Genomic DNA, 27,812 nt, shown 5'->3' with positions numbered 1-27,812 from the left:
CTTGCCTTCAAAAGGAATTCTTGTGGTGGGCTCAGGAATGTCACCTAAACAAGGGACTCTCTGTGACCCGGCCAGAGGCGAGTCAGATTTTAACGACAGATGCCTCGGACACTGCTTGGGGAGCTCATCTAAATGGAAAGTGGATACAAGACAAGTGGCCTGCCAGACTACAGCATCTACATATCAACATGAAGGAGATGTTAGCAGTCCAGTTTGCATTGATGGCTTTCAAGGAGTTACTTCTTCCAGGGCAGGTGTTGATTCTAACAGACAACACAACTGTCATGTGGTACATCAACAAGCAAGGGGGAACACATTCTTATCCTCTATGCAGGCAAGCAATGATTTTATGGGAGACTGCGTTAAGCCTGCAACTAACTCTTCAGGCAAGGTTTCTGCCAGGAGCACAGAACTCCCTAGCAGATGTATTACGCAGACAAATCATGGATCCCCACGAGTGGAAACTGGATCTTTATGTATTTCAGAAATTGACAGTGTCATGGGGAACTCCAGACATAGATCTGTTCGCTTCTCCACTAAACCACCAGCTGCCAAAGTATTGCACAAAGGGGTTTCATCACACAGCTTGGAAAGTGGATGCTCTGTCTTTCAGTTGGAAAAACCTTCATGTCTATGCCTTTCCACCTCTGCCTCTTCTTCCAAAGGTATTATTAAAGGTCAGACAAGACAGGCCAAGGATGATTTTGATAGCTCCAGATTGGCCTCGGCAACATTGGTACCCACTTCTACGGAGTCTTGTAAAGAAGCCTCCATGGCCTTTACCTCTGATTCCTCATCTGTTATCTCAGAAGGACGGTCATCTGCTCAATGTCAAGCTTCAATCTCTTCATCTCACAGCTTGGCATATTCTGTGTTGAAGCACAGCAGGTCTCAGCTTCCTCAACAAGTTTTAAATGTGATTATGGAAGCTAGAAGGCCTAGTACTAGGAGAGTGTACGCAGAAAAATGGAAGAGATTTTTGTTTTGGACTACAGCAAAGAATTTGGAGATTTCAGAGCCTAATTTGAGTGTGGCTCTTCAATATCTTACTGAATTATTGGACAAAGGTTTGTCCTTCTCTTCCATAAAGATTCATGCTGCAGCAATTTCAGCTCACTATGATTGTGACCCACCTTTGTTTTCGCATCCTTTGTTCAAGCAGTTTCTTAGAGGGGCAAAGAATATAAGACCCCCACGTAGAGCTCCTACTCCTGCTTGGGATCTCAATTTTGTGTTGGAAAAACTTACTCTACAACCTTTTGAGCCTGCAGCTACTGCTGAATTGAAATATTTGTCATGGAAGACTGCTTTTCTGTTGGCTATTACTTCTGCAAGAAGGGTGTCTGAGTTGCAGGCCCTTATGGCAGTAGAGCCCTTTTTGATTTTCCATAAGGACAGGGTGTCTTTACGTACTAATCCTTCCTTTATGCCTAAGGTGGTTTCTAGTGTGGCTTTAAACCAGACTATTCATTTGCCTACGTTTTTTGCAGATCCTCAAAATAAAGGGGAAAAGATTTTGCACACTTTAGATGTACACAGGCAATTGCGTTATTATTTGAGCAGGACTAAGAATTTTAGGCAGTCTCAGCAGTTACTTGTTTCTTTTGCTTTGGGTTCACAGGGCAAGCCTGTGTCAAAACAAACTATTTCTAGGTGGATTGGCTTTTGCATTGCATTTTGTTATTCCCATCATGGCAAAGAGGTTCCAGCTGGGATTAGGCCTCATTCCACTAGGGCTACTGCCACGTCAACAGCATTTCTAAGGGGGGTGGCAACTAAGGATATTCTGGAAGCAGCTACTTGGAGTTCAGTGCATACTTTCTCTAGGCATTATCACCTGCCTATATACTCTAAGACTAGGGCTGGTTTTGCCACAGCTGTTTTACAAGGCATGTTGTCAGCTCCTGCTACTTTATAATTTGCCAGCCTCCCTTACCTCTGCTTTGGGATTCTACCCAATAGTCAGGACTGCAGCAATGGAAGACGAAGAACATAGTACAGTTTTGTACCTACCATAAATGTAGATGTTCGAGGATTCCATTGCTGCAGTCCAATTTACCCTCCCTCCTTCCCCTCTGTGTTTAGGGGTGGTTGTGTAGGTGAGTTTACATGCTTATATTTTATATATATGTGTATATATTGTTGTATATATTGTACATGTTTTTTGGTGCAGGTTTTTTGGGACTTGTCTTTTTGGGTCTTCTGACATCTGGGGCAAGAAAAGACTGAGGAAATGACGTCGGTCATGCGCATTAGTACCCTGACGTACTGACGTCAGTCTAAGGCGCCATGACCGACGTCAGCCTTATACTCTGGTATTCGGGCCGACTGGGACGCGGACTATACCCAATAGTCAGGACTGCAGCAATGGAATCCTCGAACATCTACATTTATGGTAGGTACAAAACTGTACTTTCCTCTTTCTTCCCAGCTATTTAAACTGTAAAGGCAGTTCAATCAACTGGAACTACGAGATAAGATAAGAAAATAAAATTCCAGGCCTGCTACAAGAAACAGAACAGACAAAGGATTTTAAAGCCTCAGATTGTCATAAATGAAACATCCCATTCTCCCTGGTGCTGCAGAAAGCCAAAATGGACTGTTCACATTTCTGAAGATGGGAAAGCCTTAAAAATCTTCAAAAAAGTAGGTCTTGCTTCTTTCCTTGTGCTTACAGAGTATTTAATGCCATCCACAGTAAAAATTAGGTTATTAGGATATTTCATTTGAAATCTGATATTTTTGTCAATCAGAAACTTACAATATGGAGCCAGCATTTGTGTAGATTGCCTTATTTGTGTTGGTAAATCCTGTGCTATAGAAATTTTATTATTTTGCCACATTATAGATCCACCAGATTTTTTAATAGTTAACAGTACTTTGCTCACATCTTGGTAGTTCAGTATTTTAACATAAACAGGTCTGGGTATATTTGAAGCTTGAGATTCTCTGTATGCTCTATGCGCCCTTTCTATGACCATCTGCTTAACAACCTCAGAGACCTTGAGCAGTATTTCGAATATTTGTGTAATAGAAGTGATCAGGTCATTATATTGAATAGATTCTGGGATCCCTCTAATGATTATATTGTTACATCTGGATCTTGCTTCCAAGTCCAGAATTTTATTTTGCATCATTTGAATGTCAGTTCCATGTGTCTCTGTTCTTTTAGTGAGCATTAATATATTGTCTTCATTGGTAGCAATTCTAGTTTCTGCTTTCTCCATTCTTTCGAGAATCCGATTACATGTGTCACTAAATGAAAGTGTTTGAGATGTTAGCTCTTTTAAGGCATCCTGTATAGGTAGCAATGCTGATTTGATTTCTTCCATTGTGACCTGTTGATCAGATTTTGTTGATGGCCCTGTTTTTGCAGTCTCTTGCTGTTTGATAGTTTTCTGTCTCTTGATTAAAGATTCTTTCTCCGGTGATTGCAAAGCTGACAGCTTGGTTTTCGAAGTTGTAGTTTCCATATTTTTGTCCTCCTTTGACATTTCGAAATTCTGCACAAAGATTTATTTCCCAAAGAAAAGTTACAAAAGTGAGATCAATCAGTCCTTTGTTTGGTGCTCTGTTCAGAGTCAACCTGACAATCAGATCCAATCCTGCTATTACCAAGTATTTTTTTTCGATTTTTCTTTCTCAGAACCAAAAGTGACTTCTGGTCAATTAGTAATAACTGCCAATTAGTTTGTTTATAACTCCACAGGGTTGATTTTTTTCTCAGGTATTTGAAGAGCTGAAGTACTGCAGTGCTTATAGAATGGCAGCCATCTTTGTTCTCGGAAATGGAAATTTTCCATTTCTGCACTGTAGTGTACTGAAGTGCGATCTCTGAAGTGGTATCTTTAAGTGGCAGGGGATGTGGGGGTGCAGGGGTTCTTGCCGTCCTACATGGAGCAATTTGTTTTTGATCTACTTTCCACGGGTTTTTTTTTTTCCATTTCGATGTTTTAGAGTTCGATTAATTCAGTTCAATGTTAAGTAATTCGATATTTTCATCTTTCAATGATGTGGTATACACCCGTTTTAAAATGATTCATGACACTGGCCTCTAAAAATAAAAGATGTTATTGATAAATTCTATTATAATGCACAATGAAATTTGACATTGATATTCTTGATACTTCAGTATGACTCAGTCCTTGTTAATGTGTTTATGGATATGCTTGACTAACTGTAAAAGATGCCTTCTGTATATAACTATACATACCTATGTAAGTATAAATATGTATCTATTAATGTTATGTATATCTGAACCTTTACTGAAGCTTTATATACAAATGCATCCAACACAGCATAACACTGACATTTGTGCAAAACACATTGAAATCAAAAGGAAAAACTACACACACAAAAAAAAACAAAAAACAAAAAAGAAAAACAAATATAAATGACATACATGAGAAAATGTAACTCTTGCCTGAAAGGCTACAATAAGGAATAACATCATAATTTCATGGGAAAAATGTAAATTAAATCACTGAAAAAAGTGCAGCAACAGTGCCCACACCTATTTTGATGAATAATGACAACTAAAGAAAAATAGCATGGTCCAAAATAGCAGAAACTTAATCTGTAGAACAGTGCACCATCACCATCAGAGTCAGGTTCAAAACCTAAAAGCAACACATAAAAGTAAAGCCAAGAAGACAGTGTATAAAAAAATAAGCAAATAAATAAATAAATAGACATTCACAAATACTGAAAGTTGAGTGAAATTAGTCCAATGTGCAATGCAAAACACTTCAAGAAATCTTGCAACTTGTAATACTATAATAAAATCTATTATCCAACAGCAGCTTCTGAGTCTCCTCATGTTTTGCTACAGATTTCCATCATGGAGTTGTGGGTGAACCAGTTTGCTGTCTCATCCAAAGATCATCCACCCAGTCCTGTTCCTCAACAGTTGCATACATGACTGCCCATAAAACAACAGTACACAATCCCAAGAAACAACACAGCTGCCTGACCCACCCTTTAATGACATTTTGTGTGGGGAGCACATATACATAATCTAATCAGCTACACTCCAAACTGAGGGTGGAAAAATAAGAGCAAAGCATGCATTCACAGGAGCCATAGTATGAAACCACCTCAACTTTTCGAGTACCTATTGGAAATACAGTTTTATATATATATATATATATATATATATATATATATATATATATACATATATATATATATATATATATATATATATATATATATATATATATAAATCATAGATATATACTTCAAGGTGCGGCCACGGAGGTACAGCGGTTAGTGTTGCTGCCTCACAGTAAGAGGTTCTCTGGTTCGATTCTCAGCTGCGGTGCCTCCTGTGCGGGGTCTGCATGTCCTCCCTGTGGTCACATGGGTTTCTTCCGGGTGCTCCGGTTTCCTCCCACATCCCAAAGACACGCTGTAGGTGGATTGGACACTCTAAATTGGCCTTAGGTGTGAGTGCATGCATGTGTGTGCCTTCTGTGGAAGGTTGGGCGCCAGGCTGGCAACTCAACACTGTAAAACCCCACTGCCAATCATGAGTGGACAGGTGATCTGCTGTGTTGACCCCTAACTGGGAAAAAGCCAAAAGAAGAAGATATATACTTCAAGAAAATATTCAGTTTTGTATGATAATTATAAATTATTTATTCCATTAAACTTCAAATAACACACAAATTACAATATTTTATCTTTCAAAAAAAGCCTACAATAACCTTTAATAAAAAATTCATAATTACTCTTCATCCAAGTGATAAGACCAGTTGGTATATTGGTTATTTGCTACCTATACACAAGGTCAATGTTCGATCCTGACCACCAGTCAGTGCCTGTACATAGTTCACATGTTCTCCATATGTTTCAGTGGTGTTCTACCCACCTCCCAAAATCATGCTGAGTGTTTTCATCTCAAACTCATCCAAGAATAGAGCTGTGGGCAGCAGCACAGTCTCTGGATGGTCCTCTATAGGTAGAAGAGCTGTATAGATCAACCACTTTGGGGCATCTACTGTAGTGCACCATATCCTCATGATAGAAGAACATGGATCACAGACTGTGAACTCAGTGGTGTAAAATATGGCTCTAGTTGATTCAGTCGTATTCAGTAATGTCACCATAATGGGCATGGATATTTGCTGGTAATAACTTGGTTGAAGACTTGCTTACTCTGAACTATACAAGGGACCTATGCTAATGTTAGAAAGGGTGTATGTACCTCAGTTGGCCATTGTGTGCCTGCCATAAAGCCCAGCAGCCCTGGGTCAATAAGCTACTGGCTGGCCACTATCCAGTTGTCCAGCTTGGGTTTCCAGGGATAGCTCTGCTGAAGTGAAATCTGGACATTAACCCAATTAACCTGCCAAATCTGAACTAAGAATTGCTTCCCTCAGTGTAAGTTCACTGACAGGGTGCAGCTTAGAAGTGGTTGACATGATGGTAAGGAGGAGGCTGGCCATCCTATGTATACAGGATCCAAGATGGAAGGGAAGTGCAATAAAGTCACTTGTCTTGGGGTACAGAGTCTACTACACAGAAGGAAGACAGGCTAGAGTTGATGTATGAATTGTGGTGAGGGAAAGGCTTCAGATGTTAGTGAGGGATGTCAACAGAATTAGTTACAGACTCGTGCATTACGATTCAGTGCAATGATAGGGTACTATTCATAACCTCAGCCTATGACCCACAATGGGCTTGGGATAGTGAGGAAAAGAGTGAATTCAGACAGCAGTTGCAGGACCTACTAGATAAAGCAGGGAAAGGGAATGGGTGACCTGAATGCACAAAGTGGGACAAACAGAACAGGATATGAGGACTGAGTTCACATTGGATAGCAGCAGGAATAAAGAAGGTGAGGCCATTCTAAACGTCCATCAAGCAAATGGCTTTATACTGGCCAATACATTGCTCAGAAAGAGAGACAGCCAGAAGATCACATACAAGAGTAGCCAACATGCAACTTGGACAGACTTCTTCCTAGTAAGAAAAAGGCAGTGGAGAAGAATCAGCAGTTTCAAAGTAATTTCCCACTGAAGCAGTCGTCCCACAACATAAACACTGGTTGCCGCAATTGTCAGAGAAGGCTCTAAGTTCAACAGAGGCTAGGCTGAAGACTTGGAAGCTGACTGGACAGAAAGCACAAGAGTTCAAGAAATTGCTCAGGGCTCTAGTGCCTCAAGTAGCAGAGGAAATAGGTGGAGATGAAGAATAATTGCAGCACCTCAAATGTAAGGACTACAGAACAGATATATCCAATGCCAGGTATGGAAATAAGGTACATAAGGAAAGCTGATGGTGGAATCCCACCAAAGTCCAGGAAGCAAAAGAAAGAGAGAGAAAGAAAAATAAATAGAAAAAAAAAGAAAGAAAGAGTGTAAGAGAGAGAGAGAGAGAAAGAAAAAGAAATAGAAAAAAAAGAAAGAAAGAGAAAGAAAGAGTGAATGAGTGAGTTCAGGATAGGAAGGGATACTAGTTTGCTCTCAGTGGCTAAGACAGAAGTTGCAAATGCAAAGAATAAGGCATCAGAGCCACTCTACCAGCTCCTGGAACGTGACTCAGTAGATGGCACAAAGAAACTATATCGGATTGCAAGACAAAGACAGAAAGGTGAAGGAGATAGTCAGACACACTTCATAAGGGATGCCAGTAACAACCCGCACACTGCAGGACTTCAAAACAGATGGAAGGAATATTTCCAGCAGCTTTTAAATGAAGAAAACCCCTCAGAAGCTGTACTGCCCCAGAGACAGAAATACTGAGTGTGAATTATCGCCACCATATTGGGTCCTAGTGACATATTAGCAACCTTTGGTATCTCTTCTGTACTTCCATTCAGACTCTACCCTTTTTCCCTTTCTCTGCTTCTCATGCTAATTGTTTATATCTGAGAGCAACTCCCCTCTTTGGACAACACCTCTTCTTTGGAAGCATCGCCAACAAGTGCCCTCCATCCTAGGACAACCACACCCATCCCCCCTGCTGCTCTGTTAGTCACCTTGCCCACTAACTGATCCTGCGTCAACTAGGCCATAGTCTAAATTTTAACCCTCGAGCAGCCTTTCTCTCTCTATTGGGATACAAATAGTTAGATTGCCTTCAGCAGTTCGGGGTGTTATTTATTAAATCTAGAAAGCTAGGCTGAAGTGCATATATGTTAATTAATACTGCAAAAAAAGACAATATACTGTAAGCCAAAATGCGTGTTGACAGTTATTTCATGACGTGTGATAGCTGATGGTGAAAATTTCTAGAAATGTTAATTGTTATTCCCAGAATGCAAACAACTTGGGCAACACTAACAAAATACTTTCAACTGAAGTAGCATGAGGTTAGCCTTCTAGGCAACAGTATTGTGCCATTGTTATAGACTTGGCACTTTTTGTTATGCTAAGATTAAATATGACTGACTAGTGATATTACATATGATGACTGTTTGCAGATACTCTTCTACAGACACATGGTATGATTATTCTGTCTTCATCAAATGTCATCAGAACTACTGCATTCCTCAGCGGCACACTTCCCTAAACAAGAGCAATAGAAATAATTCAGAACAATATACCAGCTGCAGATCAGTGCCTCATGATGAAACTGCCCATTATATCCTTAATATGGCTGCACCAATGAAAAGTGCAGTCCTGTACCTGAGGAGCAGTGTCAAGAGAGAGCCCAGCCTTAAAACTTTTGAGAATAGCTTGACAAGTAGAAGTGAATACAATGACCTATTAGGACATGATTCATGCATCTCACTAACTTAGTTACAGATCTAAAACCTGTTATGCACCTTTTCCTTCCAGACTGTTTTAAAATTTACACTTTGTATTATGTATCATATTCCAAATAAATCAGTCTATTGAACAAATAGGGTCTATGTACCAAATTGCACATGAACACTGACATACAGTTTTGATAACAATAACTAGGAACTTCCCCAAATGAGAAAAAAACAGAGATACATTGCTCCCATAACCACTATCACTCATAAATACCCTCACTGTCATTATACAAGCTCCTATTCAAGTTTTCTCTTTATTTCACCACCCTTTCTATTTATAAAACATTCTCAATAATCATGTTAAACTTACGCTCTACATTGTAAAACAAATGCATAAAAGTTTGTATTTCTTACTTGAATAACTTAAAGATTCTTTACATAGCAATCAGTACCGATAGGTTTCAGATATATACTTAGCTGGAAAAAATGCAAAATGTACATGTTTGTTGAAACAGATTAACAGAGAAAAAAACAGAACACCCGTATAAAACTGCAGATGGTAAATATCAATTTTGAATGCTATCTCTGTAACTATATGAAATATTTCTGCAAATTCTCAGACTAAGATGTGAATTTCAACAGCAGGATTCATGTACCATTGTGATTTGATATGCAAATCATTGTCTTCCAGTAATATAGCTTACTACATATGAATCTAAATTAGGGGAGGGTCATAGCATAAGTGATAAACTACATCTTCAAGGGAAACAAATACAATTTTTACTTTAGCTGTAAAGAAAATCAGTAAAGATACTTATTAGGTTGTTAATGTATTATGCATACTGAGAAGAGGTTTAACATAACAGCCCAATGAAAACTGCATATAATTTAAAATGTCAGGCTGTAACTATGAAGGCTGGCATAGCAGTTAACGTGCTCACCTTATAGGCAGTAGGTGCAGGGTCTGATTCTCACCTGGGGTAATTGGCAGGACTTGGAATGGCACACAAAGACAGTTAACCTGATATTAATTTAGACTTTACTGGAAAGGCTCACCCACATTCTGCTACAGTTTGCTGTGAGGGAAAGGTTAGTTTGCTTTTTTTTGTTATGTTTTGTATTACTTTATTGCCTTTTTCTATTTTGTATACTGTGATTTGTTTTCTTTACAGTGTTTTACTTGTATTCTGCTTTTAACTGCATACTAAAACTTGAAAAGAGACCACAGCTCTGTCTCTTATGAGTAAGACAGAAATTTTCCCACCCTGCTACCCGGTTACTGTTATGTTCTTAAACACCACTGTCTTTCTCGTTGCCTGCCCCTTATGTTAATTTGACCATATATCTCATTTTCTCTCTGCTTTTACTGGCTGGTGTGAGTAAGCGCAAAATTATCATTTTGTGAAATCACTCCCCTTCAACTATTTAAATTTATTGGCCATCCTCCTGTATTCCACAGTACCAGAATACAAAACTGACCACCCCCTTCAATCTGTCTTGCTGTTTTAAAAATAGTGACTCTCCACTAAAACTTAACTTTTAGACAGGTAAAACTTAAGTTACCTACTTTCACATCTAACTTCTCTAGTGCACACTGCAGCGTTTAGGATAAACCATTTTTTCTATCTTATCTTTAAGCATCTATTGCAAGACCACCAGTTATTGCAGAGCCCACATTCTGCCTCTCAGTAGTAATTTTGGGATTAGTGTTTCTGTTTTCTCCTGGTGAGAGAAGAAGTGCAGTAACATTATTTCCTGGGGACTGCTGATCACCAGAAAGCTTAATAGCTGCTTTATATGTGACAGCTTAGAATCTGTGTTTATATTCTGATCCTGGTGAGAGTAGGAGCCGACTGCATTGATTCCTGACTCTTTCTGGTTGGAGAGTGAGTGTCTGTGCTTAACATACCTGATTGGTCTGCTTGCTATTCGAGGCATCTACCAGAAAAAGGCTACAAGCCTGCAGACCCTTGCCTCATTTGGGACAAGACTGTGGATCACCAAACAGGCCGTTGCTTGCTTCTCTTCTTGGGATTGGTGCTAAAACTAGCTAGTTTTAGCTAGAACTAGTCAGTTTTTTAGTTTCAGCACTCAAAACTGTTTCCTTGTGCTCAGCACTTGCTCAGAACTTGTTGTAAGCACTAAATAAACCACAAATTACTACAGCATATGACCTTCCTCACTTCTCAAGAGGAAAACAAGTCTTAGTACTTAAATTAATAAGCACCTATCCAGACATGTCCATGGGTCAGCTCTCGGTGTTTTCTCTTGTCCACCAGATGAATCTGGGCATCTTGGGGCAATGTAGCAATTGCCTCATGTACACTGACAACCCTCTCCTTCTACAACCCAACACTACAACCTGTGAGAGATGCATTTATCTAGCCAAACTGGAGGAAAAGCTCTCTAAAAACAGGACTGAACTTGTCAGTCAAGAGAAGAAGGTGGCTCTTGCCACCCCTATAGTACCTTTTTTAGGCAAGGTTCAAATGCTAAATTCACCACCGTAGCAGGTACAAGCAAGCAAACTCTGAGGGTAATGCTACTCAATGCTAGAAGTCTAAACCTCAAAATGCACTCACTCGAGCCACTCCTTAAAATGGAGAACATCGACATATGTGTAGTGATAGAGACCTGGTTCAATGCTCCAGAGAGCAGCCCTACATTACCAGGCTATAATTCATACCAGACCTTTTGGCCACCTAACCTGGACCAACACACTAAAGGTGGAGGCTTGTCCATATTCATTAAGGATATCCCACACATCCAGGCTAGTTGCTCAACATAATGCATCCAAAATTATCCAAGTGCAACTAACACTGGGCAAGACTGTAATCCAGGTTGTAGATCGTTACAGATCCCCCAGGATTCCCACTCTTCATTTCTTAAGATACTGGAAAATATTAAGGTGCAACCCAATACCTTAATTTTGGGTGATTTCAACTACCCCACCATCAACTGGAAAAACTACTCATGTACCAACTCATTCGTTCAATGTTTTCTGGAATTCATAAATTCCAATGTCTTGATCAGCTTGTCCACACCCCCACCAGGGGCAGCAATATCCTGGACCTGGTCATTACCAATATGGGTAACCGGTGTTCCACACCAGAGGTCAACTCCTCGCTGGTCAGGTCTGACCACAAGCTAATCACCCTAGACATCCATATCCCACCCCCATCCCCCATTAAGGAAACCACCATCAAAAACTACTCCAAAGCCAACTTCATGCTTCTTAAGACAGAAGTGGCAAACTTCATGACACCCATGCAGACGGAAAATAGAGGTACGACTGCTGAATCTTACACAAATGCACTGTATAAGCACATATACAAGTGCATGGATTGTGCCATCCCCAACAGAACTAACATGCTATTCTCCAAAAAAGGAAGCCCCCTGCCATAAATAAACTCTACAACAGAAGGAAGAAGCTGTTGCAAAAAAGAGTAAAACCCCAAGATTGGAGGAACTCCCTGGTCAGCCTCAACAAGAAGCTGAGATCCCTCATAAAATCCTCCAAAGCCAGTTATAAAAATAAAATCGCCACTGATTCCAAAGACAACCAGAAAGCATTCTATAGCTATGTCAAGAATCTCAATGGCAACACACAGACCTACTCTGAGCTACAGCACAATGGCACTAAATATACAGAACTAATCGATATTGCCAACATCCTGGCAGATAGGTTCAGTGCTAACTTTACCCCTTTCTCACCCTCCAAAGGGCTCATTTTAATACCAGAAGAATGCAAAGCCCCTGTAATCATGAAGGAACAAGTAAGGACAGCACTCTCCAAAGCAAAGAACTACAGAACGAACTGACACCCCACCTAAGTACCATGTTCAATCATAGTCTCACCTCAGGCTATGTGCCTACTGAATGGTGCACAGCGACAGTTATCCCACTCCACAAAGCAGGTGCCACCACAGACCTCGAAAACTACCATTCCATTAGCCTGATGAGCCTTGTCTGCAAGGCCATGGAACATATCATCTTGGAGCTTATAAACAAAGACATAGGTAACCTCCAAACCCTGGAACCCACTCAGTTTGGGTTTGTAAAAGGTAGCTCATATCTGCTAAACCTGATTGACTTCTTTGAAGCAGTCACTAGAGCCGTAGATGAGGGCAAGGTAGTGCACACAGCCTATCTGGACCTCGCCAAGGCTTTTGATACCACCCCCCACTCTGGAATTATAGATAAACTCACTAAACGGCACATAAATCCCTATGTCACAAGATGGGTGGCAAACTGGTTCGCTGACAGAACCCACACAGTAAATGTAGCCCAACTTCAGACCTGTGATGAGTGGAGTACCACAGGGTTTGGTTCTGGGTCCTCTCCTGTTTGGCATCTACTTCTCTGAAGAGCAGGCCAACACAGAAGGTCTTTGGCTAACAAAGTTCACAGATGACTGCAAACTTGGAGCCATAATAAAATGACCTAATGATGTAGACATTCTACAAAAGGGCCTCACAGAGACAAATGCTTGGTGTCAAAGTCATGGCCTCAAGCTTAGTGCCAAGAAGTGCATTGTCATCCCCTTTGGGAAAACTCGGTACCTATGAACTACCACATAGACAGTAGCTCACTAAACACTGAAAGTGTGATAAGAGACCCTGGGACAAAGGTGGACAGTAGTCTCTCCTTTGATAATCACATCACCACAGTAGTCAGGAAATCCTTCTGTGTGGCACACCTCATCACAAAAGGGTTCTCCTCTAGAAAAAAGGAGGTCATTGCTCCTCTCTACTCATCCCTCATCAGACCCATTATAGAGGAAAATACCCATTTTGGCATGTCTTTCACAAGACACCTACAACAATTGGAAAGGCCACAGAAATACCTCACTAAGAGGATTACCGGCCTCAAACAGATACCATACGCAGACCATCTCAAAAAACCTCCATCTCTACTCCATCGCATTTCGCCTACTCAGAAGCGATATCTGCCTAACATACAAAGCTATATCAAACCCAGAGCTGTTGGATATGCTATACTTAGAGAAATCCCAATCTCTCCAAACCACACACTTCAGGGACCTAAACCTTGTCACCACAATAAACAGAACATGCTGGAGGGATTGATTCCTGTCCCAGAGACTTCTCATACTCTGGAACAAACTATCCATTCAAGTCAAGCAAAGCTCCTCATTGGAAAAACCTTAACAACTGGATGGGAAATAGAAAATTCAACCCGGGGATCACTTCTGTGGCACTGCTTGACAGGGGCACAGGAAAATAATTTTCTTCAGTGGCAAAAGCCAGGGAACCTTTTTGGCTAGGCTTATATAGGCCCCAGGGCTGATAGCCTAGTACCTACCTATGAACCTATGAAGGCCTATGAACAAATGCATCTGTTGTCTATGTATACAAGGCCATATCTCAGTCAACTTTGATATTTCATTATTAAGCTTTCAGGAATATGTAGCAGGGTGTTCAGCTACAAAACTGTATTTCACACCAACTGCTGCTTTTACTTAATTTAAGAAAATATATGTTTCTGCTGTTTTTTTCTGTTACTAGTATTAATTAAAAACAATCTGTGCTGTGATTTACACTGTTGCTTATTTAATAAAAAAAAATCCTGCTTTTTTAATGTTGTTCTGTTGCACTGCTGATGGCCATAGAATAGATTGGATTTAGACCGGATGGATTCAGTTCTTTTGTAGATTAAGCACTAAAATTCAGGACATGTTTTTTTGGAGAAGCCCCTCTTTACCCTCGTGGCAGGACTGTGCTGTAGGACTACCTAATTGAAGTTTACTGGTTCAGGGCTCAGTTTGAGCTATTTCACTGCTTTCTTTGTAATAGCTGCTTTGCTCTTGCTAGTGCATAGCACACCATTCTGCACCACCTCTCAGAGGGGTAACTCTTGGTGGTTATAAATGTATTGGTGCCAGCAGAAGTATTTTCCCTTAGAGGTGGCTGCTATCGAGCACAGCAGTTCTTGAATAGTTCTCAGCTGTTCAGGGAACCACCCAGCAGAGATTTTGCCTCTTACTTATCAACATCAGACCCTATAGATCTCCTCTTTTATAGACTTCCTACTGTACACTCAGTAGGTTAGTCACCCTAAAATAACTGCCTGCCTGATAACCCCATCATTTTCTCCTTATCTGCTAAGATACCAGGTTCAAACCTTGCATTATGGGCTGTCAGTTTCCTTCTGTTTCTCCTGCCAGCCTGGTGGACATGGGTTTTTGAGGCAGTGTAGCAACTGCCTAATATTGACTGACACCCCCTTACTCCTAAATCACTCAAGTACAATTTGCGAGAGATGCTCCTACACTAAGTATCTGGAATGACTGCTCTATTGTGCCCAGAACAGCAACACTAAACAGGTTGTCAGGTCATACACTATGACTCTTATTTGTAATATGCACCCAACACGTAAACCTTCATATGCAGAGGTACTCTCCGAAAACCTACCTAAACACCAGAGACCTCCAAAACACAAACATGCTACACCTAACACAACACCCAAAGCATCCAATACACATAAAAACACTAGCACCTGTGTCTCGCCAAATAAGCCCTTAAGGCAATGCACAACTATTCTAAATGTTTTAGTTATAAGTGACTCTATAGTGAGACATACAGATGCCCTACCCATCAGGTTGAACCAGGAGAAGGCTACGGTCAGCTGCTTGTCTGGTGCAAGGATTCACTAGATCACACATGCACTCATGTCTCTCAACAGGTACCATTATGACTCTGTCATAGTTTATGTTGGTGTGAACGACTTGAGATGTACCTCTCTGGACTATATGAAGAGAGACATGATTGAGCTCTGTGAATATGTGTCCCAGGCGGGTATGTCCCTAGCTTTGAGCAGCATTTTACCCTCGACTAGGATGATGCCATAATATAAACAGAAAATGATTGACTTCAAAAATTGTCTTAGTTTCTGGTGTCATTCTAAGGGGATCCAGTTCCTGTCAGCCTGAGATGACATGGTGGATAGACCATGCTGCTTTGCCAGAGATGGTCTTCTCCTTGCACATCCAGGCTTTCAGTTGCTGACTAAGGCACTGGCCTCCCCAATAATGCCATTTTTAGGCAAGGTTACAACAACAACATTCCTGACCTGAAAGTATCAATCACAAAGAATTAAGGCTCATGCTACTAAACTCTAGGAGTTTAAATCAGAAACTGCACTCTTTAAAAGCAACTCCTCTCCCTGGAAGATTTTGACGTCTGTGCAGTAACAGAATCCTGGCACAAGGCCGCAGAAAGTATCCCGACCTTGCAAGGCTAAAATGCCTTCCACACTTTCAGATGACAAATTGAAGGTGTGAGAACCAAAGGAGATAGAGTATCTATCTGCATTAAAAATAATTATATCTCTAGAGTGATTAGACAAGAAAACTTTATGGAGCTATTCCATGTCCAAATTAACCGTGGGTAAGACCCCCATTCAGTACATCATCAGGTACTTTCATGAGCCAAGATGCCCACACAGCTTATTTAGACCTACTTTGGACAATTAAGGCACAACCTAGCATCCTGGTAATGGGTGACTTCAACTATCCTTCCAGTAATTGGGAAACATATATGATCCCAAACTCACTCGCACAAAAGTTCCTGGACTTTGTTAACTCAAATGTCCTGGAACAAATAGTGCACCACCCCACAAGGGGCTCAAATATTCTAGACCTGGTCCTCACCAATATGAGTGACCAATGTAATACCTCAAGTGTAGGGCCCACACTGGTTAAATATGACCATAAATCAGTAATTTATGGAGTAACAATAACACCAGAACTCCGCAAAGGAGAAGTTAGGCTAAAAAACTTCACCAAAGCTAACTATACCCTCCTAAGGGAAGGTATAATTGACTTCTAAGCTCCAGTTTCCACAGATGGCATTGACAGCTGTACTAAGGTATGTACTGATGCCCTGTATAAACATCTACACAAATGTATAGACACAGCCATGCCAGATAGGATTAAAGCAAGATCCTTAAGAAAAAACAAACCATCCTACTGGACGTCTAGTATTAATAAAGTATACAAGAAGCAAAAGAAGCTACTGTCTAAAAATACAAAAGTGAGATCCCAGAACTGGAAGAGCACCCTTCTCAGATGAAACAAGCAAATAAGACAACTTGGAAAATCTTCAAAGAGCAACTATGAGAAAAATTTCGCAAACAAAGCCAGGGATAACCACAAGGCTTTCTTCAGCTACGTCCGCAAATGAAAAGGTAAGTCTCAGATATGTGCATTGTACATACTGATCCTGAGGAAATTGCAATCTTGCTATCAGACAGGTTTGGCAAAAATTTCATCCCTTATCTTCCCAAAGCATACCACAAAACATGTCTTCATCATCTACTCCTCCCTGCATCTCCAAAAAGCAAGCCATCAATGCTCTCTCCATGTCTAAGAAAACAGCTTCAATGGGACCAGATGGAAATCCAGGCTATTTTCTTAACATTCTAAAACAAGAGCTAGCTACTCCATTAAGCACTCTGTTCAACCACAGCTTGAGTACTAGCTTTGCCTCACTGAATAGAAAAGAGTGACTGTTATCCCCCTCCACATGGGCGGCTCGGCAACAAACCTGGGTGACTATAGACCCATAGGTTTAACCAGCCTCATCTATAAGGCAATGGAACCAATCATCATGGACCTCATAAATAAGGATATAGGTGACCTCCAAACCCTGGATCTGTCCCAGTTCAGTTTTGTTAAGGGCAGAGTGACAACCTACCACTGGATCAGTAATCAAGGAGCCTCAGTCCTTACCACTGGCACCTATAGGGAACTTTCACTGAGAGGATGACAAGTACACACACAATATTTCCAAATGCAGTTCTCTGCATCAAGTGCAGTTTCCCTTAAGAGCACACAGTGACCACAGTCAGTCTAGGACTGGCTCTTCCTCCTTTCTTCAGATCCCCAAGAAGACTCCCCACTGGCACAGCTATAGAGTTGAGATCTTAGTTGAGTGATAAAGCCAAGACCTCCAGCACCGTCTCTGTCCAGCCAGTGCTTCATGTTCTTGCCCAAGTAGCTGACACACACACACACACACACACACACACACACACACACACACACACACACACACACTCTTTGAGGTTTGAGTAACACACATAAACACCTGGGAGAGGCTGGCACAGGTTTACTAGCTGTGCCCCCTTTTGCCCAGACTATAAGGTAGTTACCACTGCCACTAGTCATTTCCTTATCAGCTACTTCAAGGCCCTTAACAAAGGGTGTTCAATCTTACTGTGTAATATTAATATTAGTATAAATGGTATTTTGACCAAGACCATGGCTATTAGGAGTGACCCACACAGCGTCACCAAATAAATAAGCAATTACTCTCAAAACTTAACTAGCTCTATACAGATCAGCCACATTGAAATGTTTAAATATATTTAATAATAAATAATAAAAGAACAAGGCAATACTAAATATATATTCACAGTGACATCAGAGTTCAAAACCACAGGAAATATTTAAAACAACTTTGCAGGACAGTCTCAAATAAAGAAAGAAAAATATATAAACTAAGCTTCACTATATTCCTGACTGCATCTAAGAGACTTACTATAACCTAAGACCTTACTAACAGAGCAAGGCAGACATGGTGAGTGGTTCTTGTTGTCAGGTCCAAGACAGACTACAGAATGCTCTGTCTCACCAAAGACTTCTCAAATTAATATCTCAATCTTACTGCTGGGCTAGCTTGCAGAATGACATTGTCTCTAGTCATCTGACTCTAGTTCCCAGGTGAAATCCCCACTGTTGGAAGTTGGCAGTATTTAGCATCTACCTGTGAAAATACATAGACGTCAGATCTTTGGCAGATGCTGGAAGTCATAAAACAATTGCATTCCTTCATGCTTTCAAGACAAGTAATTAGTTCACCTAAAAGACAATACAGAGAGCTTCTCAGCATAGACTATGTGTCTCTAGCTGCATTAAAAACTGAAAGATACTATCTTTTATTTTTTAGCCTATAAAGTAATTTAATTTCAGTTCTTTTTTCTGACGTTTTGCCTTACTGAAGTTAACCTCCTATATTACAGTATCCACTATTAAAATATATATATATTGAAACAGTTACAATAGTGCATGTACATTTATGTTCTCTTCCTATAGGGCACACTGTGGATGCATTTCAAAAACAAACACTTTATAAAATACATTTTCAGCCACATGTCTGTATGAACCAGTGTGTTATACAAATGACATACAGTTCTACTACAGTTGTAACACAAGCATCTTATATAAATCATGTTGATATTCAGAAATGACATATAATTATTTATAGAATTCCAGATAGCTGTGCTGGCAGTGTTTCCTTTCATCACAGGCAAGTCATGCATGCTAAACCTGGTGGACTTCTTCGAGAATGTGACCAGAGCCATAGACAAGGGTAAAGCCATGTACACACTCTATCTTGACTTGGCCAAAGCCTTAGACACTGTCCTACATTTGGGCATCACTGACAAACTAACCCATTTGAATAACACCCCTATGCTTTCAGGTGGGTTGCAAACTGGCTCACAGATTGACAACACTCAGTCAAAGTGGTAGACGTTACCTCTACCAGCTGACCTGTCACCAGTGGGGTCCCTCAAGATTCACTTCTGGGCCCCCTCTGCCTTGGAATATAGTTCTCAGAAGTCCAGACCAAAACTGAGGAGCTGTGGCTAATGAAATTTGAGAATGACTGCAAATTAGGTGCTATCATTGAATCCCCCAGCCATGTCAACATACTTTAAAATGGGCTTACACAGACCAGTGATTGGTGCCATAGCTGTGGTCTTAAACCAAATGCTAAAAAATGCATCATCTTTCCCTTTGGCAAAAACAATGTCCTTGCTGATTATAAAATAAACAATGATATCCTATGTACCAATTCAGTAGTGAGAGACCTAGGAACACAAGTTGACTATGACCTCAGCTTTGACCACCATGTGTCTACTGTGGTGAGGAAGGCATTCTCTGTCACTCACCTGATTAGCAAAGGCATCGCCTCAAGAGCAGAAGAGGTTATAACTCCCCTGTACTTATCCCTCATCAGGCCTGATATTGAATATAATGCTCCCTTTGGTTTGTAGCATACCAACGACATGCAGCAACTTTCGAGATCTCAGAGATTTCTGACTAAGAAAATTCAGGGTCTCCAACACATGTCTTATAGTGACAGACTGAAGTCACTGTCACTGTACCCAGTAGCTTATAGATTATTTAGAGGTGACTTATGTCTGGTTTACAGGGCTATCTCTGGCCCAAATCTAATGGAAATGCTGCACATTCATAAGTCAAATGGGACTAGAGTCACCCATTCCAGGAAACTCAGTCTAGCCTGCAACATAAACATGACCTGCTGGAGAGACAGATGCATCTCTCACAGGTCTCCTATGGAATCGGCTTCCAATTCATATCAAACAAAGCACCTCCATGACCCTGTTTAACCATAACCTGGACAACTGGATGGGAAATCATAAATTTCTGCTAGGGATTGCCCCGGCTTCTCTACTGGACATGGGAAGGACTTGCTAAAAAAACCTTGGGCATAGATGATATCTTTCATCTAGTATTATATTGGGATTTAATGGCTAAGCTTTTAAAGACCCTTGCGTCAATAGTCTAGTAACATCCTGTGAATCTATGAACCTATACAGCATACCTAAGACTGTTATTTTACCCTTAGGTCTGTCCTTGGAACACAACACTGAATTTGAGTACTCTGTTTTAGTTGTTTCAGATTATAGCATTTTAAGTAAGGCATATTAGTACATCAGTTTTGATGTTATGAGAATTTTGTTTCAATATATTGTGGACATTATTTCACCTGATCTATTAAATAGAGGTCAAATAGCCCTCGATTCAAAACTCATATAACACCAGACTATGACAAGTCTTCCAAAGCACAGAGTATCCTGATTTGCACGGTGGCACAATGCCTTTGCTGGTACATGATGTTTAGCCCTTGCTAAACAAAGAAGTAACAAAAATGTTGTCTTGCTTGTTGAAGTACTTATGTTTTTCATTTTACTTCTGATGTATGGGGAAACAGAAATGGTGATTCTGTATACATGTTGCATTCTGCCACCCTGAGTAGAAGTTAGATTCTCACACCTAATGGAAACTAAGTATAATGCAGCTTTGAAACCTGGAATATTCAAATGATCAGTTAAGCCTGTTTGTTGAGATTTTCAATATAGGGTTATATCTCTAAAACAGTTTTGCATTTCCCAGCAATATTTTTTTATAACAAATCTGGATATTTGGTTATAAACTTTGACCACTATATTTTAGGAGTAGAGGTAATGAATAGCTGCACATTGAAATTGTGAGTGCTAACTCAGAATTCTTAGTAATGCTTTTGATTTTTTTCTGTAATACAATTTCAGATGCTAGACGATATCACTTTCAGGACAAAGAGATATTGTTTGTTATTCTTACGTTATAATAGCAAAAATATGTAAGGTATTATATACTGCATATTGACTCCTGTGAGAAAAAAATCAAATCTGCATGTATGTTGTAAACTGAATCAAGACATCTAAATTATGGAGGTTGAGAAATTATAATAATAAAGGAAATATTTGTAAGCCAAAACATGGGTTTTATTTTCATTATGTTTCTAAAAAATAAAACAAACACTCATTTAACTTCCTTTTCATACATATATTCTGCCCCTCATGTGAGAATTTACTATTTTGACTGAAGACGCATAAATATAATAATGGGTAACTGCCTGGTGTCTTCCTACATAGCATGTCCTCTTTCTCCCACCCCCTAAAAGAAATCCACCTTCTGTGTTTACCTTTAATGTTTTTAAAGAAAATGCGTAGAAATTAAAACAACTGGATAACACAGCCCGGATGGATGTGCAATAGACCACACTGCTCGTACACCAGGATGCAACAAAATAGTTTAATAAATCCACACGATATAATACACAGGTTTAGCGCTTTCAACTGTATGTCACAGTCTTCCTCAGAACAATGCATTAAACAAATTCATACCAATTTATACTCATCCATATTGGATAATAGAATAACTACCTACAGAAAACCGCCAAAAGTTTTTAAAGACATACTAGCTGATATACAAGCCTGTATATATGATCAATGGTTCAAATATCATTGATACAAATGGTTAGTAAAATCATAAAACCTAACATACACATGAAGATGTGTCTAGTGTTTACAAAAAATTTAATTAGCCAAGAAAAATAAGAATATATGAAGTATAAATATAAATATCTAAAAAATATATAAAATATCATAAATAGAATTGATACAATGAATGTATATAATTTCAGAAAGTCATCTTCATATTGCTACTGGGTGTCCAACAATACAATAATATTTGGTACATTGATTATATACCAAAAGATGTGTGTATAACACTAGAATGTAAGACATAAAAATACAATAAAAACTACAATACAAACTCCCATGTAGTTGGCAGACGTATATCATGAAAATATTAAAAATGGTTTGATGCTAATAAAGTCATTCAAACCTGGTTTCCGAGTTGAATCAGTTAATATCTGCCATCTACTTTCTTTAAGGGCCAATTACAAAAATGTGATACAAAAAACGCTTTATACAGGCACATTTTAGAGAAAGGTATTGATCACAGTTTTCATTTTAGCATTATTGATCAGGTTTATTTTTCTCCTTACGGAGGAAACTGGAAAATGGAATTGGCCCTTAAAGAAAGTAGATGGCAGATATTAACTGATTCAACTCGGAAACCAGGTTTGAATGACTTTATTAGCATCAAACCATTTTTAATATTTTCATGATATACGTCTGCCAACTACATGGGAGTTTGTATTGTAGTTTTTATTGTATTTTTATGTCTTACATTCTAGTGTTATACACACATCTTTTGGTATATAATCAATGTACCAAATATTATTGTATTGTTGGACACCCAGTAGCAACATGAAGATGACTTTCTGAAATTATATACATTCATTGTATCAATTCTATTTATGATATTTTATATATTTTTTAGATATTTATATTTATACTTCATATATTCTTATTGGCTAATTAAATTTTTTGTAAACACTAGACACATCTTCATGTGTATGTTAGGTTTTATGATTTTACTAACCATTTGTATCAATGATATTTGAACCATTGATCATATATACAGGCTTGTATATCAGCTAGTATGTCTTTAAAAACTTTTGGCGGTTTTCTGTAGGTAGTTATTCTATTATCCAATTTGGATGAGTATAAATTGGTATGAATTTGTTTAATGCATTGTTCTGAGGAAGACTGTGACATACAGTTGAAAGCGCTAAACCTGTGTATTATATCGTGTGGATTTATTAAACTATTTTGTTGCATCCTGGTGTACGAGCAGTGTGGTCTATTGCACATCCATCCGGGCTGTGTTATCCAGTTTTTAAAGAAAATGAAAGAAATAAGAAGAGTAATGTATTTCAACTTTTAGTTCTTTGTTACATATATGCTGTCATACCACCAAGCTAGGCAAAGCTGCGGTGGTACAGCAGTAGCATTGTCACCTCACAGCAAGAGGTTCTCTCATTTGATTCTCGGCTGGAGGGCCTTCTGTGTGGATTCTGCATGTCCTCCCCGCGGTCGAGTGGCATTCGAAAGACATGCGTGAATGGGCGTGCCTTTGTTGAAGGTTGGTCATTGGGCTGGTACCTCGGCACCATATAAAAAATTGACTGCCAATCATTAGCAGACCGGAGTTCTGCTGTGGCAACCCCTAACCAGGAAAAGCCGAAAGAAGAAAAAAAAAAAAAAACATCAAGCCATATCAGTGATTTTTTTCACCTGTATCATGTATCATGACCCTCATTTTCACAAATAACCCGCCCACAAAAACATAGCTACTTTTTTGAATATTTCTGATGTGTAATTGTGAAGAAAATGAAAGACATTTTTTCAGTATAAATTGTAGCTTATTGCTCTTACCCATACACTGCACAGAGATATGCCATATCAATAAAGGTTCAGCATTAATCATTTAATGTCCATGTGCTTTCAAATATAGACACACAAGCTGTTCTTAGACAAGCCATATCAATGCTGATTCAAAAATGACTGTGGTGCTGATATGTGCTTTCACACATAGCCTGCCTGCCTGGCACCCCCACCAGATAGTCACCTTTAGTGTTACCCTCTATTTCATTGTTGAAAGTGAAATAATAAAGGGTCATAATAATATATTTCAATGAGCTGCTCTCATACACACACACACACACACACACACATATATATATATATATATATATATATATATATATATATATATATATATATAAACACTGTCACTTCCCCTCACCAAGCCATAGCAATTATTAATTCTTTGTTATCATCCAACTACTCTTAGTTTTAATTCCCACACAGCCTCTCTCAAACAGATAGACAATTTTGACAGTCACCTGTATTTTGTGATTGTCAAAAACAAAAGATGCAATGGCCACAGTAATGTATTGTAGTGTGCTGCTACAACTGCAGCCATTTAACTCCCATGTCCAAAATAAATGCATAATTAAAAAAAAACATAAACATGACTAAATTGTGCTGTGGTTGCTGTCAACTGTTACCACTATTCATAGTCTGTCTGGTTTCTGATGTCCAAATTCAAAGCACATTTCTGGAAGGTTTCTCAGAGCCCAGATTTTTGTTGCAAGTATTCTGTACACGTACTACATAAACATGTGACCAAATATAAACAAGCACTTAAAATGGCTTTAATACTTCTGCGAATTATTACAAAAAATGAAAAGAGATACAGTGATGGTCCCATTCTGTACTAAAGTGACCCAAAGTTGAATGGCTGTCTGAAAGTAAAATCACTTTAAAGGAGATCAAAGAAACTAGCAGACAAATGTGAGACAATAGTTAAGCCCTCCGAAGTAAAGCTTATTACCAAACAGAACATTTTGAATGATTTCATTTGTATGGTAAATGTAATTTATTCTTTTGCAGGAACATTTGAACTACGAGTTGACCTACAAGATTTTGATTATAATAAGTACTTTGCTAAATACAAAACATTCAGCATTGCTGGAGAAGCAGACAAGTACAAACTCCTACTTGGTGCATTTTTGGAAGGAAATGCAGGTATGCTTTTATTTTAACATGTATATCTAAGTTTTGTTTGACAGAAATAACAACAACAACAGTAATAATAATAATACTAACAACAATGATAGTATCACCCATTTGTTAGCCAGATAGGCCCACTGGACACACAGTTCCTTTTCAGGAGTGGCCCAAGAGCAATGTCTAGAAGTGACTAGCTTAAAATCAAACAGTAGGAAAATGATGCTATGGGAATCAAACCCTGTCCCACATGGACTACAGCTCACAGTTTTAACCTCTGTTCCACTGGCCAACTGGCCAGGTTATATATATATATATATATATATATATATATATATATATATATATATATATATATATATATATATATATATATATATATATATATATGTGTGTGTGTGTGTATGTGTATTACACAGACACACACACACACACACACACACACACACACACACATATATATATATATATATATATATATATATATATATATATATATAGGCTTAGAATCAAAGCGTCGAGGTGTCTTTCCTCGACAGCTGGAAGGACGAACATGGAGTGGCAGAGAGGTAAAACTATGAAATTGATTCCTGTCGACTGCGAAACGTCAATAAGGAGATTGCGTTTATAGTTTGGACCGTTGGTATTTTGAAGGGTTCGCACTACATTGAAGATTGGGAAAATTAGCATTTTCCTCAATATAGTGTGATCTTGGAGTTTAAATATATAAGTAGCAGAAGGTGTGGGAGGTACAGCCCCCCACATGGAGGGTGCATGGGGGCATGCCCCCTTGTAAAATAGTAAGACATTTTCTGCCTTGTAGGGGATGTTTTTTTTAGGATGGTGAGTGGTCGAATGTTGATTCATTCCTTTGAAGGAATCGACATTCTAAGCAAGCATCGGGATCTTATTTCATTGTTCTGGGTCAAGGTTGTGAATGGTCAAGGCTATATATATATATATATATATATATATATATATATATATATATACCATAGAGTATTCTGAAACTTTTAGCGTACTGCATATGCCTTTTTCCATCAGGTTTGCTCAGTATGGTATGTATTTCCAGTTTATAGATTAAAGTAGCACCGAAGAAGTATGCAGCAACAGGTAGATAGCACTGCAAGGGTCTACTGGACAACAACAAATGCAAATTTGGCAGTCCAGGGATGAAGTTTCTGCAGATTAGCTGTTCTGTTTTAGACACTCACTCTGCGATTGAAAGAGTACAGTAGAGCAGTGCTACTATGCTATATTGTAGTGGAGCAGTGGGGATTAACCCAGTCTGGTTTTGGAATTCACCTACTGCTGATTATGGCAGGGGTGCATCTGTTGTCCCAATAACAGGTAAGTACTTTGAGGCTGCAGTTTTTGTGTGTGTGTGTGTTTGTGTGTGTGTGTGTCTGTGATTGTGTATATGGTTATACTACAAAATTATGTGTGCTGTTATGAGGAAAACTAGCATGGTTATTCTATTAGCTCTAAGTACTCATTCAGAGACATGCAAATGAACTTTTAATAAGATCACATCTTGCAGCGTCGGGGTCAAGCAGTCATAGTGCAACCATCAGCGGTGCCCACTGTCTTGGCAAAGCACATGCCATGTGTGCATAGTAGCTGCAGTAGCATTTCATTCTCTTGGAAAATTACCTTTTCCTGGAACTGCACCTCTCAGATGGCTATGCCAATACCTGCACTCTTGTGGAGGATACATCTCAGTCAGTGGAGGCATATGGTATATTTAGGGATAGACATAAATATGGCTACAGCCACACTCAGTTTATGTCCCTCATTATTAGCTCATGCCCCCATTTATATACTGTAGCCATGCCTCAACACAGGGCCAGAAAAGCTCATACCCCTTGTGGCATGTACTTCACAAGGCATCTGATATTCATTGTTTGCAACCCTCCCCAAGTCACAGGAAATGAAAAAGTGACATGCCACTGCCAGTCTTCTGAGTTCCCAGTTTCACATTTACCATATCTGACACAGCAACACTTATATCCACCAAAGGATCTGTTGTATATGCATAGGTGCTTTACCATGCAGGTCTTTTTCTTTAACTCTGTGAAGCTTTATGAATATAGAATCTATACTGAAATCTTTAACACCAGTGTGTGTGAATCCCTGCCAAAGAACAAATAAAAAAAAAAACAGCAAATATCACTGACATAGATGCAAAAAACAACTAATAAAACAAAGCAAACATTATAAGTAGGATTGGATCTAATGAAAATATAATTTTGATTGCTTTAATTCTTTACTTAAAACCAAGAACTTCAACAGAACAATTTCAGTCTAACAATTAATCAAATAAATAACTTTCCAAAAGTCTCAATGCATCTCTAAATGTTGACATAAGAATACAATTACTGAATATCAAAAATTGTTATCATATAATACAAGGTAGATGATCGAATAAAAGCCTAATTAAATAAATATAATTAAATTCCCTGACAGCATGCAATGCATGACCCAAACAAGGTAGCACTAGCGGTGGACATCACAGTGATGACAAAGCATGTGACCAATATGCTAATGCATACATCATGTGCACACCTGTAATACTGAGGTGCAGTGCTAAAGCCAGGTCTTAGTGCCTCAAGACAGAGCTATGTTCAAGATGCATAATTCACAAATGGACATCTGTGTACAGAGGATAACCATTTTTCTCCTTGAATGGACAGAAAATGAGTTGTTGTGGCTACTTTGTGCACTGAGAAATTCAGTGCACAAGCATGGTGTACCAGGTAGGGTAAGGCCTTCTTGTTCTCCCTGCAGAGGAGCTCAAGGGAGCGCTGCTGGACAGTTATGATACCCCACTAAGGAAGATGGCTGTCTGTCTGTCATGGGCATGTTGTAATGTTAAGTGATGTCAATTGTATCGCCCACTTGGCTGAGCAGTGCCAACATAGATACAGTGACTTAAAGTGGTGCCACCTAAACATTTTTCACCAATGAGAGGCATAGTTTCAGGAGATAGAGACTGAAATGTATTGTGAGCATTTTTCCTTCTCATTACCTTGGT

General features: G+C 39.1%; 1 protein-coding gene across 2 annotated transcripts in view; it reads left to right on the top strand.

The window, feature by feature from the left end:
• Nucleotides 1-27,812, top strand: part of LOC122790307 (ficolin-2-like) — a 272,987-nt gene that overhangs the window by 205,051 nt on the left and 40,124 nt on the right. Inside the window, exon 8 of one of the 2 annotated variants that reach the window (XM_044057824.1) lies at nt 24,662-24,796. The exons of the other annotated variant lie outside the window; for it this stretch is intronic. Coding sequence (XP_043913759.1) covers nt 24,662-24,796 — 135 coding nt within the window. The remainder of the gene's footprint in view (nt 1-24,661; nt 24,797-27,812) is intronic. 2 annotated transcript variants of the gene reach the window in all.

The sequence above is a fragment of the Protopterus annectens genome, chromosome 16.part0, assembly GCF_019279795.1.
Source record: "Protopterus annectens isolate FY-2018-M chromosome 16.part0, PAN1.0, whole genome shotgun sequence".
Taxonomy (NCBI): Eukaryota; Metazoa; Chordata; order Ceratodontiformes; family Protopteridae; genus Protopterus; species Protopterus annectens.
This window is presented reverse-complemented; position numbering and strand designations above follow the sequence as displayed.